Raw genomic sequence first — 16,158 nt, 5'->3', positions numbered from 1 at the left:
ACACACACACACACACACACACACACACACACACACACACACACACACACACACACACACACACACACACACACACACGTGAATAAACATACGCATGCATGCACACAACCACACACAGAGTCGTATGCAAACAAACACACACAAACAGCATTTTCCACACGCATATCTGCATACGTATATACACACACAGGCCAACACACACAGGATATATCAGTAAAGTGATGGGAAATCTGTTATGTGACCTTAAGCATCAACAAAGACACCTTTTACTGAATCACGTAATGTTCGTAGACAATAGCCTACGTAGAACAGACGGGAAGCAGCCTGAGTCATCACAGAACTTCTGTAACTTCTCTCCCAGGAGAAGAAAACCCCCTGTATGGACCTCATAGTGTCTCATTCACCTAGCGGCCATCTTGTTTCAAATGGCGGGCTGGGTACAGATAGCCTTCAGAACCAAGACGGCCGCTAGGTGAATGGGGCCATACTAGTGCTCAACTTCATGAGTCTGCTGGGCGGACTCACTGAGACCTCTATTGTCGTTTTCCCTGTATGATGGAATAGCTGATACAACCAGGTCCTCACTTGTCAAGAGAAGTTGTGACATATCTTCACATAAAGTTTCCTTTGAATTAGAGTAGGTCTACTTTAATGCTATACCTCAATATAAATATGTATAAGATATATGGTGTGATTGTATTCATTAAATTTATATAAAGATAGATATGGTGTAGATATATAGGTATCTGATGATACATATTTTATGATATATCAAACATATATAAAAATAACTCAATTACTGAAAGCCTTTATCTGCTTGTTTTTTTTTGGAAATGAGTAATAGATATTACTTTACTACAGTGCCAGAACAAGTTGATAGAGAAATTCCAAGAACAGCAGGATAATATATCATGATATTTTTCTAAACACTCCAAAGGGGTGGGCATGTTTATGTGTTTCATAACTTCTGTTCCCGGCAGCCATAATGGCGTTGGATTCATCGGAGGCTTGATGAGGAAACTGCAGTCTCTCATCGGGCCAAAATGGGACATAAAATAAATACACGTGTGGGATGAGAGACTGTGGGGTCTGTGTTGATTCAAAGGTTTATGAAGTGGATTCCGCACGGGGAGGTCCCACACGCATAGTGGGTGGAAACGTGTAACTCAAGTCTTGTACTTTTATATGCTAGTAGCCTTCATTTGAGCTTCTAGGACTTTGTTTGAATGAAACCATAAGTGGATGATGTCATGCTTTCACTTCACTACTTTCTGCATGGAAAGCTGTGCTCGCTGCTGTTGCTACAATTCGACAAAACTAACAGATATCACAAATATGTTCTCCATTAGTTCATGTTTTCAGCATATATTATAACAAGTTCTAAAATCAAATATCACATAATCTGGTGGACATTAACCTTGACCGAAATACTAGATGGGTTAAGGACTTGTATTTTGATTACGGTATACACTTTGCACTTGTGTCCACCTCTCCTGCGTCATATATGTATCATATATATATCATTTTTGTGTATCTGAGTTTACTGAACCTCTTGCGAAAGCAGATAGAGTGATGGAGGGACGGACAGACAGAAGGACACGCGGTTAACACCTCTTTATGTTTCTCAGCTTTTTTTCTTTGCTTATCGTTTTTAGCTGAATATGTGCTGCCGTGCGTTTCTAATCCCGTCTTGTGTGTGTTTGTAGGTGTCTGGTCTCCATTATTGACTTGACAGGTGGTGACTGAAGCGCACCAGTCTGTCATCCGCCCTCACGTAAACCTTTAGTCTGCAGGGAGCTGGACAAACTAAGAGGTGGCAATGGTTTATGTTAGCAGGGGCTCTGTGTTAACAAATGAGCACTAGCTCCTTTGATAGCTTGCTGGTTGTTTGGTTTGAATGTTATCAGGAGGAACCTGGTGTGTGTGACTGTATGTGTGTGTGTGTGTGTGTGTGTGTGTGTGTGTGTGTGTGTGTGTGTGTGTGTGTGTGTGTGTGTGTGTGTGTGTGTTTGTGTGTGTGCTTTTGTGTGTGTGTGTGTGTGTGTGTGTGTGTGTGTGTGTGTGTGTGTGTGTGTGTGTGTGTGTGTGTGTGTGTGTGTGTGTGTGTGTGTGTTTGTGTGTGTGTGTGTGTGTGTGTGTGTGTGTGTGTGTGTGTGTGTGTGTGTGTGTGTGTGTGTGTGTGTGTGCGTTTGTGTGAGTGTGCATGTTTGTGTGTTTGTGTGTATGTGTGAGTGTACATACACAAACACACACACACCCACACACACACACACACACACACACACACACACACACACACACACACACACACACACACACACACACACACACACACACACACACACACACACACACACACACACACACTAATAAAGTCAGGGATGAGGAGAAGGTCACAGGTAAAGATAATGACGTTTGTCTGAATATGATATACATGTATTAATGCACTACCCTTATCATTCTTTAATATATCATATATTAATTAATTATTAATTATCATAAAGGAGGTATAGTTTGTTACTATTCTAGGTGAAGGAAATGCCCTACATCTTCCTGATAGTCTGTTGGTGGATTGCACGTGTTTCCTCAGAAACAGAAATCATATCCTTAATATATTTGCCAACAACAAGGAAACTATCCCCTTCAGAGACCCCCCTCAACTCATGTCCTATTTACTGAAACATCTGTAAGCATGAACGGATGGCTCCAGGGACTCTCCATGTCCTCATCACTGATGTCTGCTATGATCCAGGGCCAGCTCTACTCTGACTGGCTGTCTAACTGGCTAGACGCACAGAGCCCCAGGGAGTGGATGAATTACCAAACTCTGCCGCGGACCCAAGCAGGAAATGTACCCCAGACCCAGACTCAAGTGTCCAGACTCCCCGTGGCCTGGGAGGGGGGGACACCATGGTAACATAACCCTCTCCTGATGCTAATCTGTCGTTCGGTGGGCTTTTCACTATGTACTATTCAATCATTTTGGAGACGCTTTCAACCAAAGAGACCTACAGTTTAAATACAGGTCATTATGGAGCACGTCGGGGTTAGGGGTTATCTTGCTCAAGGAAGCCTACAGCTAGGTTGTAGCCATTGGCCATCAAACCCAGGACCTCTCGGCTTGGAGTCTGAGAAAACTCAAGGCACCACAGTATCCGGCCATCCAACAGCTTTTCAATCATGATCCTTCACCATTATATTATGAACATCATGTTCAATGTTGTCAATTGGATCCAGTTCATTGGCATTGTAATCACAAGTGTTTTACACACTCGTGTGTGGACCCTAATTAACACTGGGTGTATTTACATGTACATGCATTTCAGCGTTGAACCTTTGACATGTAAATGTAAACTCTGAGCGCAATGCATCTGCATACCTGTTTCACAATTGTATCAAATGAGCTGCAGAATGTGCCTCTGAAAGAAAGATAATCCCGCGTTCACCAACCTGTTGTGAAAACACGTGCACTCACGTGCAAACAAACAAAGCCCGTCCTGTGCACTAACCCCCCCATCCCCCCCAAAACAGCCTCACGTGAATGCACACATGTACACACTGAACACTCACATGCATTTACCAACCTCACACACACAGACAGATGGCAGACCAACCTTTAGATAGACTTGCATACAGACAGACAGACAGCTTGTGAGACTGTCAGACCGAGAGACAGATGGGCAGAGCGTCAGACAGACAGCTAGGTAGACAGTCTAATGTCATATAGACATTAGACTGCCATTCAGGCAGAAAGACAGACTGTCAGACAGACAGACAGGCAGTTGGACACATCCATACACATGCATCAACAAGAGGCCACATGTCTATAAGCCTCCCCCAGGTGAGGGGGGGGGGGGGGCATGTTGTATAATCTGTTGCTGGAGATCAGCCGGGGAACGTAAACAAGAGCAAGAATCACAACCACCATATCAATATTTTCTTCCTCTTTTTTTTTATTATTCACTTTCTCAATGGAAGCTTCGTTTTCTTAGTAGAAAAAAACACAGCTTTTCTGGCATTCCTGAGGAGGCGTGTGCTATTGTCATGCAGACCGACGGGGCCAAACAGTAGCATGTAGCAACAGCCCCACCCACACCCACACCCACACCCACACAAACACTTCCCTCAACCTTCCCCATCCACTCGCTGTTGACATGCGGGGCTATGCAAATGCTGAAAAACATTGCATGTTTTTCAGTAAGAAATGAAAAACATTCTAGCTTGCTTTGTGTGGCCTTTTTTGCTAAAGGGCTGACAGCATTTCCACTGCTCTCTCTCTCTCTCTGCAAACGCAGGTGTAGATAAGAGCACAATCTGATTAAATAAAACACACACTCACACTCACTCACACACACACACACACACACACACACACACACACACACACACACACACACACACACACACACACACACACACTGACACACAAACACACAAAAATTCAGGTATGTGCTCTCCTAACCACAACATCTAACTGTGGAAAGCTACTAGAACGAACACATGGAAAAATACATTCTGTCGTTTTAGGAATGCTTTGTTAAAAAGATTTTAAAAACGTCCAAATCCTTCATAATCCCACTGGAATAAAGACATTGTTTTATCTTTGGTTCGCACAGTTGGAGAATAGAATAGAATAGAATATAGAATTATAGTGTGGATGTGGCCTCTTGGACCCAGGCCCTCCTGGGGTCCAGCAGCCGGCCATCTTGTTTCACCCTTACCGTTGTAAAAGAAGGGACACGTCAAAATGCCCGCCTCTGGAAAATAATCTTCACCTGCATGTCAACAAGGACATCCTTTCTGGACTGGAACTCCACCTCCTTCTCCGTTACCCTTTCCATCATCTCCCCCCCCCCCCGCCCCCCCCCCCCCCCCCCCCGCCCCCTGCAATTACAATTAACTTGACACTTACTCACCCCTCTCTCTACAATTTACAACCCTTTTCACTTGCCCCTCCCCTCTCTCTCTATCTGACCCATCTCTCTCTCCCACCTCTCTCCCCCACCCCCTACCACCTCTTAGCACCCCAGTGCCACCAACACTCGGAGCCCCTGAGCCAGCTTCTATTCTGTTTTGTCGGCCAGCCCTCGGATGTTTGTTCCCGGGTGAAGGGGACTTGTTTGTTTCCTCCTCTTAACCCCCGGAGGCATATCTAAATCCCACTCTGAGCTCACCATCTAGGCCATTCAACCAAATCAGTTGAAACTAAATGTGTCAAAAACGTCAGGCTCCATGCTTCGCCTGAGGTGGGGAAGTGGTTCTTGACGTGGGAGTGGATCGAAAGCGGATGCGCTCCAAACTGGAGCTTTGGTGGTAAGCTGCTTTTATAATAATGTGCCTTCATTCTCTCAGGTATTTTAATTTATCTTCAGTGTGCCCTCAGGCAAAGACAAGGCGTTCACAAAGGACCTGACAAACCAATGTCAAAAATGCAGCTATTTCCCAGCGATAATTTGTGAAAATGAGGCCATCAAGGGCAAACCAGTTCAACACCTCAGAAACTAGGGCCACAGACGCTCATAGTCCGACAGTAGACGTTGGCCCGGTGTGTCAGGGCCTTAAGTCCTCAACCATAAAAACATGTACTAGCTACATATGGTTGGTCACTCACTAATGAAATCTTTGTATTCATGGCTTGTTTAATTGTCCTGTAAAACACTAGGTTCGCTCGAAGGGCTCCACATTTTTTGATCTGGGGATTGTGTTCAGCTCCACATGGAAGCCTACAGGGACAACCTTCATTGTGCTAATAGGTTCGCTAAAGTGGTTCATTTAGCACCTCAGACGTGTCGTCCAAGCTCTCCTGGTACTCACCTGCCCCGACGGCGGCACGTGTATGAGAAGATTGAGGTGTGGATGTGGGCGCTCGTAGTGACACTCATGGGGGCATGTGACTTCAGTCGGAAGAAGGAGGCGAGAGCGGGAAGGAGAGAGAGAGAGAGAGGGATTGGAATGACATGATTAGAGATCATGGAGTGGTTAGAGATTAGAGAGAGGGAAATAGTTTACAGTGTAGCGTAAACAAAACTCATCAGACAACAGTTCCAGCGTACCGTGAATTTACTGGTTGGGATGACGCATAAGCAACCCACACAAACATACACACAGAAGCAATGCACGAATTTGAAAACACACACACACACAAACGGACATGCACACACACACACACATATTTTTTCAACGTGCATGTGTGTGAATGTGTGTGTGTGTTTGTGTCTCTCGGGGGGGGCAGCTCACACACGATGCAGCAGCAGTGTCCTGTCTACTTGAATCCTGTTTCATACACCAGCCCAGCGGCCTGTCATCAGCGCTGTTATCAGAATACCAACAACCACATCATCATAGACCCACTGCGAGACTACCCCCAGAGACACACACTGGGCTGTACTGAGACGGACAGAGACTACACACAGAGCCACACATTGGGACGTACGGAGACAGACAAAAACTACACACTGAGACACACACTCGGATATACTGAAACACAGAGAATCTACAAACTGAGACACACACTCCGACTCACACAGAGGCTATACACACTGAAACACGTACTGGGACTGGGACATACTGAGAAACAAACAGATAAACTACACAATGAGACACACACTGGGACATACTGACACTCACACATAGAGAAACTACAATGAGATACACACCGGGACATAATGAGACAGACACAAATAACCTACAAATTTAGACAAAAACTGACACACACACACATTTTTCTGGACACACACTGAGACACACACTGGGAAAAACTGAGGCACATACACACACACACACACACACACACACACACACACACACACACACACACACACACACACACACACACACACACACACACCCACACACACACACACACACACACAAACACACACACACACACACACACACACACACACACACACAGAAACGACACAATGAGACACACAGAGCCCAGCATACCTCGTAGACATGAGCTGGGATGACAGACGAGAGGGAGGGAGAGGAGTAGGAGAGAGAAGAGAGATGGGGAGGGCAGGGGAGAGGATAGGATAGGAGAGAGAGGAGAGAGTGGGAGGGAGAGGAGGAGGAGGGGAGGAGAGAGAGAAAGGAGGCGAGGGGAGGGGTAGGGCAGGGAACAATATTTGATAGGAGAAAGAGAGTGAGTGAGAGGAATGAGAGAGTGGGGAGGCAGAGGTGAGGGGGAATGAGAGAGGGAGGAGAGAGAAATGATGAGAGGAGAGGAGGGAGAAGAGAGGGGAAGGGGAAGGAGAGTGAGGGAGGGAGGAGGGGAGAATGAGAAGATAAGAAAGATGGCTTGAGAATGAGGGGAAGGAAAGGCTGAAGGAGATAGGAGGGAGGAAAGGATACAAGGATAGGAGAAGAAGAGGAGAGTTGGAATGGAGAAGAGAATAGAGGAGCGGAAGGGGAGCATGAATGCCCCCCAGGAGAATGAATGCAAGTGAAAAGGGGAAAGGAGATAGGAAGAGGGAGAGCAACAATGCGAGCGAAAAGCAGAGTGAACAGGAGTGATTTATATTTTTCTGCAAGACAGATGTGTTTGAGAACAGAAGAAAGAGCCATTTAGCTCTGCTCTGTCAGAGAGTGAAGACATTTTGTGTCGAATGGAGTTCTTCTCTAGTGTGATGGGGTGATGAGTGTTGAGCATGAATGGTAACAACTAGAGGTGTTGAATTTTGCATGTTAGTAAGAGATCAACTAAGTGTGTGTATATGCGCATGTGTTATTAGTGTGTGAAGGTGTGTGAATGTGTCAAGGTGTGTTGGTGTGTGTGTGTGTGTGTGTGTGTGTGTGTGTGTGTGTGTGTGTGTGTGTGTGTGTGTGTGTGTGTGTGTGTGTGTGTGTGTGCATGTTGGTGTATGAGCATGTGTGTGTGTGTGTGTGTGTGTGTTTGTGTGTGTGAGCAATTGCAAATCTATCTGCAAGGTAAAGATGTTTTTGCATGCATGGCCATGCATGTGCGTGCATGTGTTTGTTTGTGTGTCTGTTTGGGTGTGCGCCCGTGAATGTGTGGGTGAATGTGTGTGTGTGTGTATGTCTTTGTGTGCGCGAGTGTTTGCATATGTTTGTTTCTGTGTGTGTGCACGTGTCAGGGCACTAATGTGTGGGCACATGTGTGTGTGTGTGTGTCTGTGTATTAAGTAGCATCTGCTAACAGCCCCCTGTGTGGAACATTCACAGCTCCGGGACATGTCCCGACAGCCCCCCGCGGACGCATGGAGGGGCCACAAACACTCCTGGCCCTGTGTGAAAGGCCACCACAGCCCATCACTCAAACACACACACAAACACACACACACACACACACACACACACACACACACACACACACACACACACACACACACACACACACACACACACACACACACACACACACACACACACACACACACACACACAGAGCAGCTGATTATTCAGCTATATATTCCAGGTTATGTCATGGTTGAATGTCTAAACATTGCATTGGAAAACAATAGTTGCGTGAAATGTGTGCTGCTTGCTCTGCTATCTTGAAGTCAATGCATTTAATTGACTTTATTTTAAAAAGGTAGACCTGCACCATATGGAGGATAATGTTTATTTTGTAAGTCAAAACGTATAAACATGTTAAATATATTGTATAACTGTTGCTATGTATGCCTAGGAATTTCCAAGGTCTGCACACATAATCCACCGCCCCCAAAAGGGTTTAGACTGGATAACATCCAATGGGAACAGAAATATGTGATCAAATTAGATGGGTTTGTTTTGGTAGCCTTCTCTTTCATTATTTACTATCTGTAAATATAGTAAATACGAATATTTTATCTAGTCGTTTTATTTTTCTTTGTCCATTTCTAGTAAATGTGTTTCTTGGTTTGACACTAACCGTTCAAGGGAAGGAACACACAATCTCTTCTTATAGTAGGCCCTTATTATATTAATGTATGCATGAATTACTCTGAAAATAAACCATGTCTTCAAGCATCATTTTACATTTCAGCAGAGCTTCCACGCGTTGCAGAATATATTCGCTGACTGACATGTGCTTGGAAGCGTTGTGAATGCTTGCGCGGGAGCGAGCGTTTTAGGCGTGCGCGCGGAACAGGGGGCCAATGAGATGCGTGAGCTGCAGAAGAGGTATAAAAGTAGCAGCTCTCTGACGGTTGGAGCAAACAGCTGAGAGAGCCCGATCAGTCTTTATCCTGCAGACTCTAGCGCTCCTTTTACTTCAACACTGCTCGGAGTAACTGCGGAATAACTAGACGACATTTTCTCGCTTCAACGTTTGGACTTTTGAAAGAATCTTTTAAACGCTCATTTTTGCTTTATTTCTTTTGACGGAATAAAATCTCAAGACTCCGTGACAATGCGTCTGATTCAGAACATGATCACCATCGCCGAATGCCCGACTCCGGAGTGCCCTTCCAACCGGGTCATCAAAATAGCCGTGATCGGTGGCAGTGGGGTTGGCAAAACAGGTAAGACTATCATCCAGTTTCCTCAGCTCTCTCCGTGGTTTATCACACAAATGATTCCGATGCAAATTGAAAAAAAATGTATAGCCTGTTCTAACATTCATCTTTTTTTTTCCCCTAACAGCGCTTGTGGTGAGGTTTCTAACAAAACGTTTCATCGGAGACTACGAGAGAAATGCCGGTAAGACCACAGACTTAAATGAAATTACTAGTATTTCGGGAAAAGTGTATTTATTTTTTTGCTTATCTTTGGCTGTGCACAACGCGTCTACATATTCGTGGTTTTAACTGTGTGTCTTCGCTCCTTCTCTGCAGGTAACCTATACTCACGAGAGGTGCAGGTCGACGGCGAGCAAGTAGCCGTGCAGGTCCAGGACACACCCGGCGTCGAGGTACGTTCCTGCCGCACTCAGATTGATCACAACCCCCTCATAACCATCCCCACCACCCGGTTCATTGGACGCTTGTGAAAACCGCCTGTAATCATAGTGTTTTAATTGTAAAGCGCTTTTGTAATCACTCAGATACTTGACTGAGTATACGATACATACAATAGTAAAAAATTAAATCGAATATCAAAAAAAAGAGGGCAGACATTTAAACCATTCTTAATATTAAATCGTTTCCGTTTTTAAAAGACTTGTCACACATTTAACTATTCGAATAATAAAGTGTTTAGAGTTTTAGTTGTAAGAGTTTTTTTGCTCCCCGAGAAGCTTTTTACTGTTTGGGCGCAGTTCCAATGTGTCATTCCTTCCCCTGTACATTACCGAGTCTGGCAGGCTGATTTCCCCTTTAGAGTAATGGTTGTCTGAGACAGAGTAAACGATAGCCCAGACAATCCTCCACTCTCTCTCGCTCTCCCTCTGCCTCACTCTGTCTGCAACTCGCCCAGCTGTAACCTCCGCCAGCCAGCCACAGCATTCCATCCATTAGAGGCCACCAGTTACCTAACCGCAAAAAAACATTGAGTCCACTTCCAACCCAACTCGCCCGACTTGTCCTCACTGTTCAGCATCTCGGCTGACAAGGGTCCAAATACCTGCCAATAAAACGGTGATCTAATAAATCTCCTGCCCTCTTGTTCTCCTCAGATGACCAACAATGCGGTCCTCCTCTTCCCCGACCACGTGACCCGCTCTGTCCAATGGGCGGACGCGGTGGTGCTGGTCTATTCGGTGGCGGATCGCGCCAGCTTCGACCTGATCTCCGGCCTCCACCAACAGGTGGTGCAAGCGGGCGGCGCCCAGCCACGCGGGCCCCCGCCTCCCATCATCCTCCTGGCCAACAAGTCTGACCTGGTGCACCTGCGCCAGGTGGACCCCGAGCAGGGCCCCCTGCTGGCGGCCGCGTTGGCCTGCAGCTTCTACGAGCTGTCTGCCAGCGAGGACTACAGCCAGGTGCACGGCGCCTTCCACCGGCTCTGCGGCGAGCTGGCCAAGCGGCCCGCCCCCGCCCCCGCCCCCGCCCTGGCCGCGGCGACCTCCAACTCGGAGAAGAGGCGCTCGGCACTCATCCCGCGGCCAAAGTCGCCCAACATGCAGGACCTGAAGCGGCGCTTCAAGCAGGCGCTGTCGGCCAAGGTGCGCACCGCTACATCTGTGTGAGCTGTGGGAAGGGGGAGTGGAGAGAACCACCGAAGAACAGATTGAACAGAACAGAACAGAGGAGTTGAATGTCCTCTCGCTTCACGTCAAGGCTTCTGGGATGCGTCAAGTACCAGACTACTCGGACAGTGCCAGAGACTGTCGCGACCTCTAGTTTGGGCCAATCATCGGGGGTGCAGAATTGTGTAACGGTTTGACCCGATTGGTGGAGGGGGTTGAAAGGTTGAGATCCCCGATCAGCCACGAAGATCAAGGAGAAGGACAAGCCTGAGATCGATAACTGCAGACAGACACACGGTGACTCCAGAACTATAGCTCAAGCCTTCATCAACAGCCAGGCTGCTGCTGCTGCTGCTGCTGCTGCTGCTGCCCTGGCAACGGGCCCGGTGAAGGGCATGCTGGGTATTTTTCCCTGAAGGCCATTGTGGTTTCTTCAGTATTTATCCAAGCTGTGACAGAGTTAAACAAGAGCCTAGTAAGGGCTGGCTCTAGACTGTTTGAACTTTATCGTTATGCTGAGCAGAGTGGATGTACTCTGCCTCACACAAACAGAAAGAAGCATTATGTTGTGTTTCTTGAATTTGTTTTATCATGCACTTTAGGAGTTCAGTCACTTATTTATTGTATTTTATTTTTCTCCTGTTTTGATAAAATAAAATTGTTACGTTTTGATAAAGGTCTCTGGTTTTCACAAAAAATGTTTTTGAGTATCATTACCAGCCTGAGAAATTGCTGTAGATTCACCATTTACAAAACTGCCATTTCCAAGAGAGACGGCAGTAAAAAATTTGCAGTCAAAGATAAAACGTAGATCTGCAACAACCAGCATGATGACTCAGCCGAAGTGTGAAGTGTTTGTGGGTGTGTGTGAGAAAAGCTGTTGCATCAACGCAAAGGGAAACCTTGGGGATGGCTTAGCACTATGGAGGTAGGTCGGCAACAAATAAAGGTTGGCACTATGGAGCTGGCTTAGGCCTAAAGAGATAGGCTAACACTGGGTTGCATTAGCGGGAGCTAGCCCTAACACTATCTAGATCGGTAAGCATGAAGAAAAGGAATATAAACGGATTCGACCAATACCAGCTCACTTCTCCTACACACCAGTTAATCTTTATAAAATCGACAAAAGCCTCCCTAACACTTGCCCATCTATTGATAACATTAATCCTTATTCCCCCTCACACTCAGTGATCACTAGCACACCTTATCAACCAAAATCACAACCTAAACACTGGGCCGCCTATCCCATACATCAATATCCCCCTTTGACCGCCCAACCATTACCCTATATTAATCATTAAACCACGGCCCACACTCATAACCAGAACCAGACTGTATGGGAGACTGATGGCTACCTCTTATAAAGCCTACAGGTGAGTAATAACTCATGAGGGAATTTCATTAGTTAATGCATGTTCTTGCCGCATTCACACAAACACAAACATACACAGTTAATTGATTTGTGATAGTGGTTTTACATCAGAATGCTGCATGGGATTTTTTGCTGGCGATACTCCAAAATAAATACAATTACTGTATCCTAGGCTAATCTAAACTTTGTTTTGACCAATCTGGCATTTTCCAATATGACAAATAATTTCACGATTAATGCATTGGCCAAAGAAATATTACTCGGTACTGACTTGACTTGTTTGTGTGAAGTGGTATCTAATTAAGTTATTTTTCAGGTGTAGTGTAGTTTTTGCATAGGCTGTTATTTTTCACAAGGTGAACATTCTGGAATACATCTCAAATACAAAACTTGCTTGTTTTGTTATTGTGTTGGGGGAACAGTTTGTGAAATACACCAGAGATCCGTGTTTAGTTAAACATACTACAGAACGGGACATCCAAGCAGCGTGTTGCTGTCCGACCCTATTCCTTTCTCTATTATTCACTCTCTACCTCCCTTTATGCCAACCTCTGTTCCTCTCTCTCTCTCTACTGCTCGCTAGCTTCCCCCCTCTCTCTCTCAATCAATCTACCGCCAACTCTCTTCCTCTTTCTCTACCTCCTTTGTCCCTCTCTCTTTCATCCTCTATTTGTCTTTCTAGCTCTCTCTCTACTTATCTTCCTCTCTCTCTATTTCTGCCTCCCTCTACCACTCTCTTTGTATAGTATTTCGTGACAGGAGACAATGAACACAAGTCCCAACCGTTTGCTGGTTGTGTGAGGCCGAAGAAGAGTGTTTATTAAGTGTCGGCATTCACACTGCAGTGTGTTTGTGGGGCTGCATGTGTGAATGTTTGTTTGTGTGTATGTCAGTGTGTGTGTGTGTCACGTGTGAGAGTGTGTGGAGATGTGTCAGTGTACCTGGGTGTGTATGGAGTGTGTCTGTGTGGTATAAACGTGTAAAGTGCATGGGTGAGTGTGTGTGTGTGTGTGTGTGTGTGTGGGGGGGGGGGGGTTGTAACTGGTTGGATACTGGGTGAACTTATTGTGACCAATGTCGCATCTTCACGTGACGGTGTGTGTGTTTGTGTGGTGTTTCGTTTGTTTTCGCTAAATCTCCGATTTATTGCCACACGGCCTCGCTGCTAGATTCTAACCAGCAATTAACTAGCTGCTAACTAGCACACATGCAGAGATGCATCATTAGCACATTTAACAATCCTACATGAACTAATCCCAGCATACTTGCTAACACAAAGCGTAATAGCCAGGTGTGGTACTCTGTAGTATTCTGCACTCAACAGTGAACATAACAAAACAAAACAAACAAAACAAGTGAATATCCTACCCTGGTACACCCACAGTCAAACACAAAAACAATGGCAATCACACAAATATATGAGTCCATGTTTAAATGTATTTATTTATATCTTCAAAACATGAATATTGATTTGCTTTACAGGTTGGGTTTGGATTAAAAATAGAAACGGAATAGAAGGTGACGAAGATGTAGGAATGCTGGATCGGGGCCTGGCGATCCGTCCCACGCAGCGCTGCGTCCAGGCGAGGCGTGCAGGCGCGGCGGGGCGTGCACGTGTCCCTGTGAGAGGGGGGCCACGTGCGGCACTCAGACGCCGATGTCGGGTGCCAGCCTTTGGGTGGTGAGGAGGAGCTCCGCTACGTCTGTGGGTCGCAGGAGCCTGGTGGATACCACGAGAACCTGGAGAACCCACAGCACATAACATAACATGACCATAACATAACCACAGATCACATGACCATAACATAACCACACAGCAAAATCAATGTGTGACCACAGGCCACAACCCGAACCCGGAGCACACACAACACATAACATTAACAACGACTACAGATCACATCACCAGAGAGGGATGATTTTAGTAATTTTAAAATGATTTAATTTATCTTCAGTGTTTATTGGCCAATCTGATTTGTCTTGAGACGATTGCGATTCAGCCTACGCATAGCATGCACGCAAACTCACAGCCAGACACAAGAACTCCTTCTAATTCTAGAGCAACTTTTCCTTTAACGACATAGAGAAGAAAGATTAGAAAGAAAAGAAAACTGAACCATATATTTTTTTACATACTGCCGTATTGTTTTGTAATGCAAGCTGCATTGATTATTGCATTGTTCATAGAAAGTCATATTTGTGACAAAAGCTTTTTCTCTAATAAAATATTAGATAGGTTAATTCATCAGTTGACGTCTTTAATGATCATCACAAAAGTAGGAAATGATTAGCAAACTCTGAGTAGAAAACTCAGATGAAGAAAAAAAATCGTTGCATCGAGAGATTCCCACCCCTATCTTCCAAGGCCAGTGTACAACAAAGCCAGCCTTGCAGCACACAGAAACAATCATGAGGAGAACTGGCCGTCTGGCCTGTACACCAGACGACAGAGACCCCAAGCAGAGCCGCTGGACAACCAAACAGAACAGAGAAACATAACTCAAGGTGACCACTGTTCCATTGAAATGTCCCCACAACGTGACATTCACCAGTCGGACCCCACAAGACGCAAAGCGATGAGCCTAGCATACGCACGTGTCTGTTTGTGTGTGTGTGTGTGTGTTTGTGTAGGAAATAACACATGCCTCCCCTCTGCTCTTTTTCCGATTACAGATGGCCTTCTTTGATCCTGTCTTTCATTCTCTGCCTCCCTCCCCCCTCGGCTTTTGTAACCACACATTCAAAGATCACACACACACACACACACACACACACACACACACACACACACACACACACACACACACACACACACACACACACACACACACACACACACACACACACACACACACTCATAGCACGACCTGCCTCGCCCCCGCCTTGCCCCTGTCTCTTCTCATGCTCACCCCACATGCCTGCGACACGGAACAACTAGCTGACATGTGACCGTTCACCGCATGTGCCGCCGTCCAACGCACCCGCAGACGCTCAGGGAGACACGCTCCACCGGCACATGCAGGAGCATCCCCCGCCATGGGGGGGGGCATGCTGGGGGCTAGGCCCCGGTGCTGGGTTGCCACGGCAGCGCAGCCGGGTGTTGCCGGTGGATATAGGTCAGGTGGCTTTCTGTGAAGGTGAGGCTAGGCTAACCGACCGCTAGGCTAACAGACGTAGGAGGCTGACACATGCAAGTCGACACGCAGCCTAGAGCACGGGGTATAGCAGGCTGGCTAACACGTGGAGGCTAACCACGCAGACTATTAAGCAGGCTAACACGTGAAGGCGCACACAGAATAAAACACCAGGCTAACACACACTCTCACACACGAGGCTAACCCCACGCTCCCCACTCTCAACGTGTTGGGCGCTGATCTAACCTGGCTTCCTGGTTTGTGGGCGGCGGCCACATCTCGGACCAGCCTGAGTTCTGATGGGGTGACTCCGCCCACCAGGAAGAGGAGGAGCAGCGGGTGGTCGCTGGGGTGAGGCCGGGTCACCTGGAACACAGACACACAGGTCACTAAGACAAGGAAGGGGGCTCAGTACAGGTAGGTACAGGTACAGGTAGATACAGGGAGACACGGGTAAGTAGGCACTGGTAGGTACTGGTAGATACAGGTACAGGTAGATACAGGTAGAGGTAGACACAGGTAGGTAGGCACAGGTAGATACAGGTAGGTAGGAATAGGAAGACTGCAGAAATTGGAGTTCC

The 16,158-nt window shown here is 46.4% G+C and overlaps 2 protein-coding genes across 2 annotated transcripts in view; one reads left to right on the top strand and one right to left on the bottom strand.

Annotated features, from left to right (window-relative positions):
* Positions 1-9,153: 9,153 nt before the first annotated feature.
* On the top strand, positions 9,154-12,303 carry rasl11b (RAS-like, family 11, member B). Its single transcript, XM_056603893.1, has 4 exons — positions 9,154-9,470; positions 9,592-9,648; positions 9,783-9,859; positions 10,562-12,303. Exons 1-4 carry the CDS (start codon positions 9,359-9,361, stop codon positions 11,072-11,074), a joined length of 759 nt encoding a protein of 252 aa, XP_056459868.1. The 5' UTR covers positions 9,154-9,358; the 3' UTR covers positions 11,075-12,303.
* Positions 12,304-13,855: 1,552 nt separating this feature from the next.
* The window catches only part of scfd2 (sec1 family domain containing 2), a 91,286-nt gene continuing 88,983 nt past the window's right edge, over positions 13,856-16,158 (bottom strand). Inside the window, exons 8-9 of the mRNA XM_056603591.1 lie at positions 15,824-15,943; positions 13,856-14,186 (exon numbers count right to left, since the gene is read on the bottom strand). Coding sequence (XP_056459566.1) covers positions 14,094-14,186; positions 15,824-15,943 — 213 coding nt within the window. The 3' untranslated portion in view covers positions 13,856-14,093. The remainder of the gene's footprint in view (positions 14,187-15,823; positions 15,944-16,158) is intronic.

The sequence above is a fragment of the Gadus chalcogrammus genome, chromosome 12 (assembly GCF_026213295.1).
Source record: "Gadus chalcogrammus isolate NIFS_2021 chromosome 12, NIFS_Gcha_1.0, whole genome shotgun sequence".
Taxonomy (NCBI): domain Eukaryota; kingdom Metazoa; phylum Chordata; class Actinopteri; order Gadiformes; family Gadidae; genus Gadus; species Gadus chalcogrammus.
This window is presented reverse-complemented; position numbering and strand designations above follow the sequence as displayed.

Coding starts and splice junctions, on each gene's coding strand:
- rasl11b (XM_056603893.1), top strand. CDS start 9,359: ATGCGTCTGATTCAGAACATGATCACCATCGCCGAATGCCCGACTCCG. Junction 9,471..9,591: donor CAGTGGGGTTGGCAAAACAG/GTAAGACTATCA, acceptor TTCCCCTAACAG/CGCTTGTGGTGAGGTTTCTA. Junction 9,860..10,561: donor AGGACACACCCGGCGTCGAG/GTACGTTCCTGC, acceptor TGTTCTCCTCAG/ATGACCAACAATGCGGTCCT.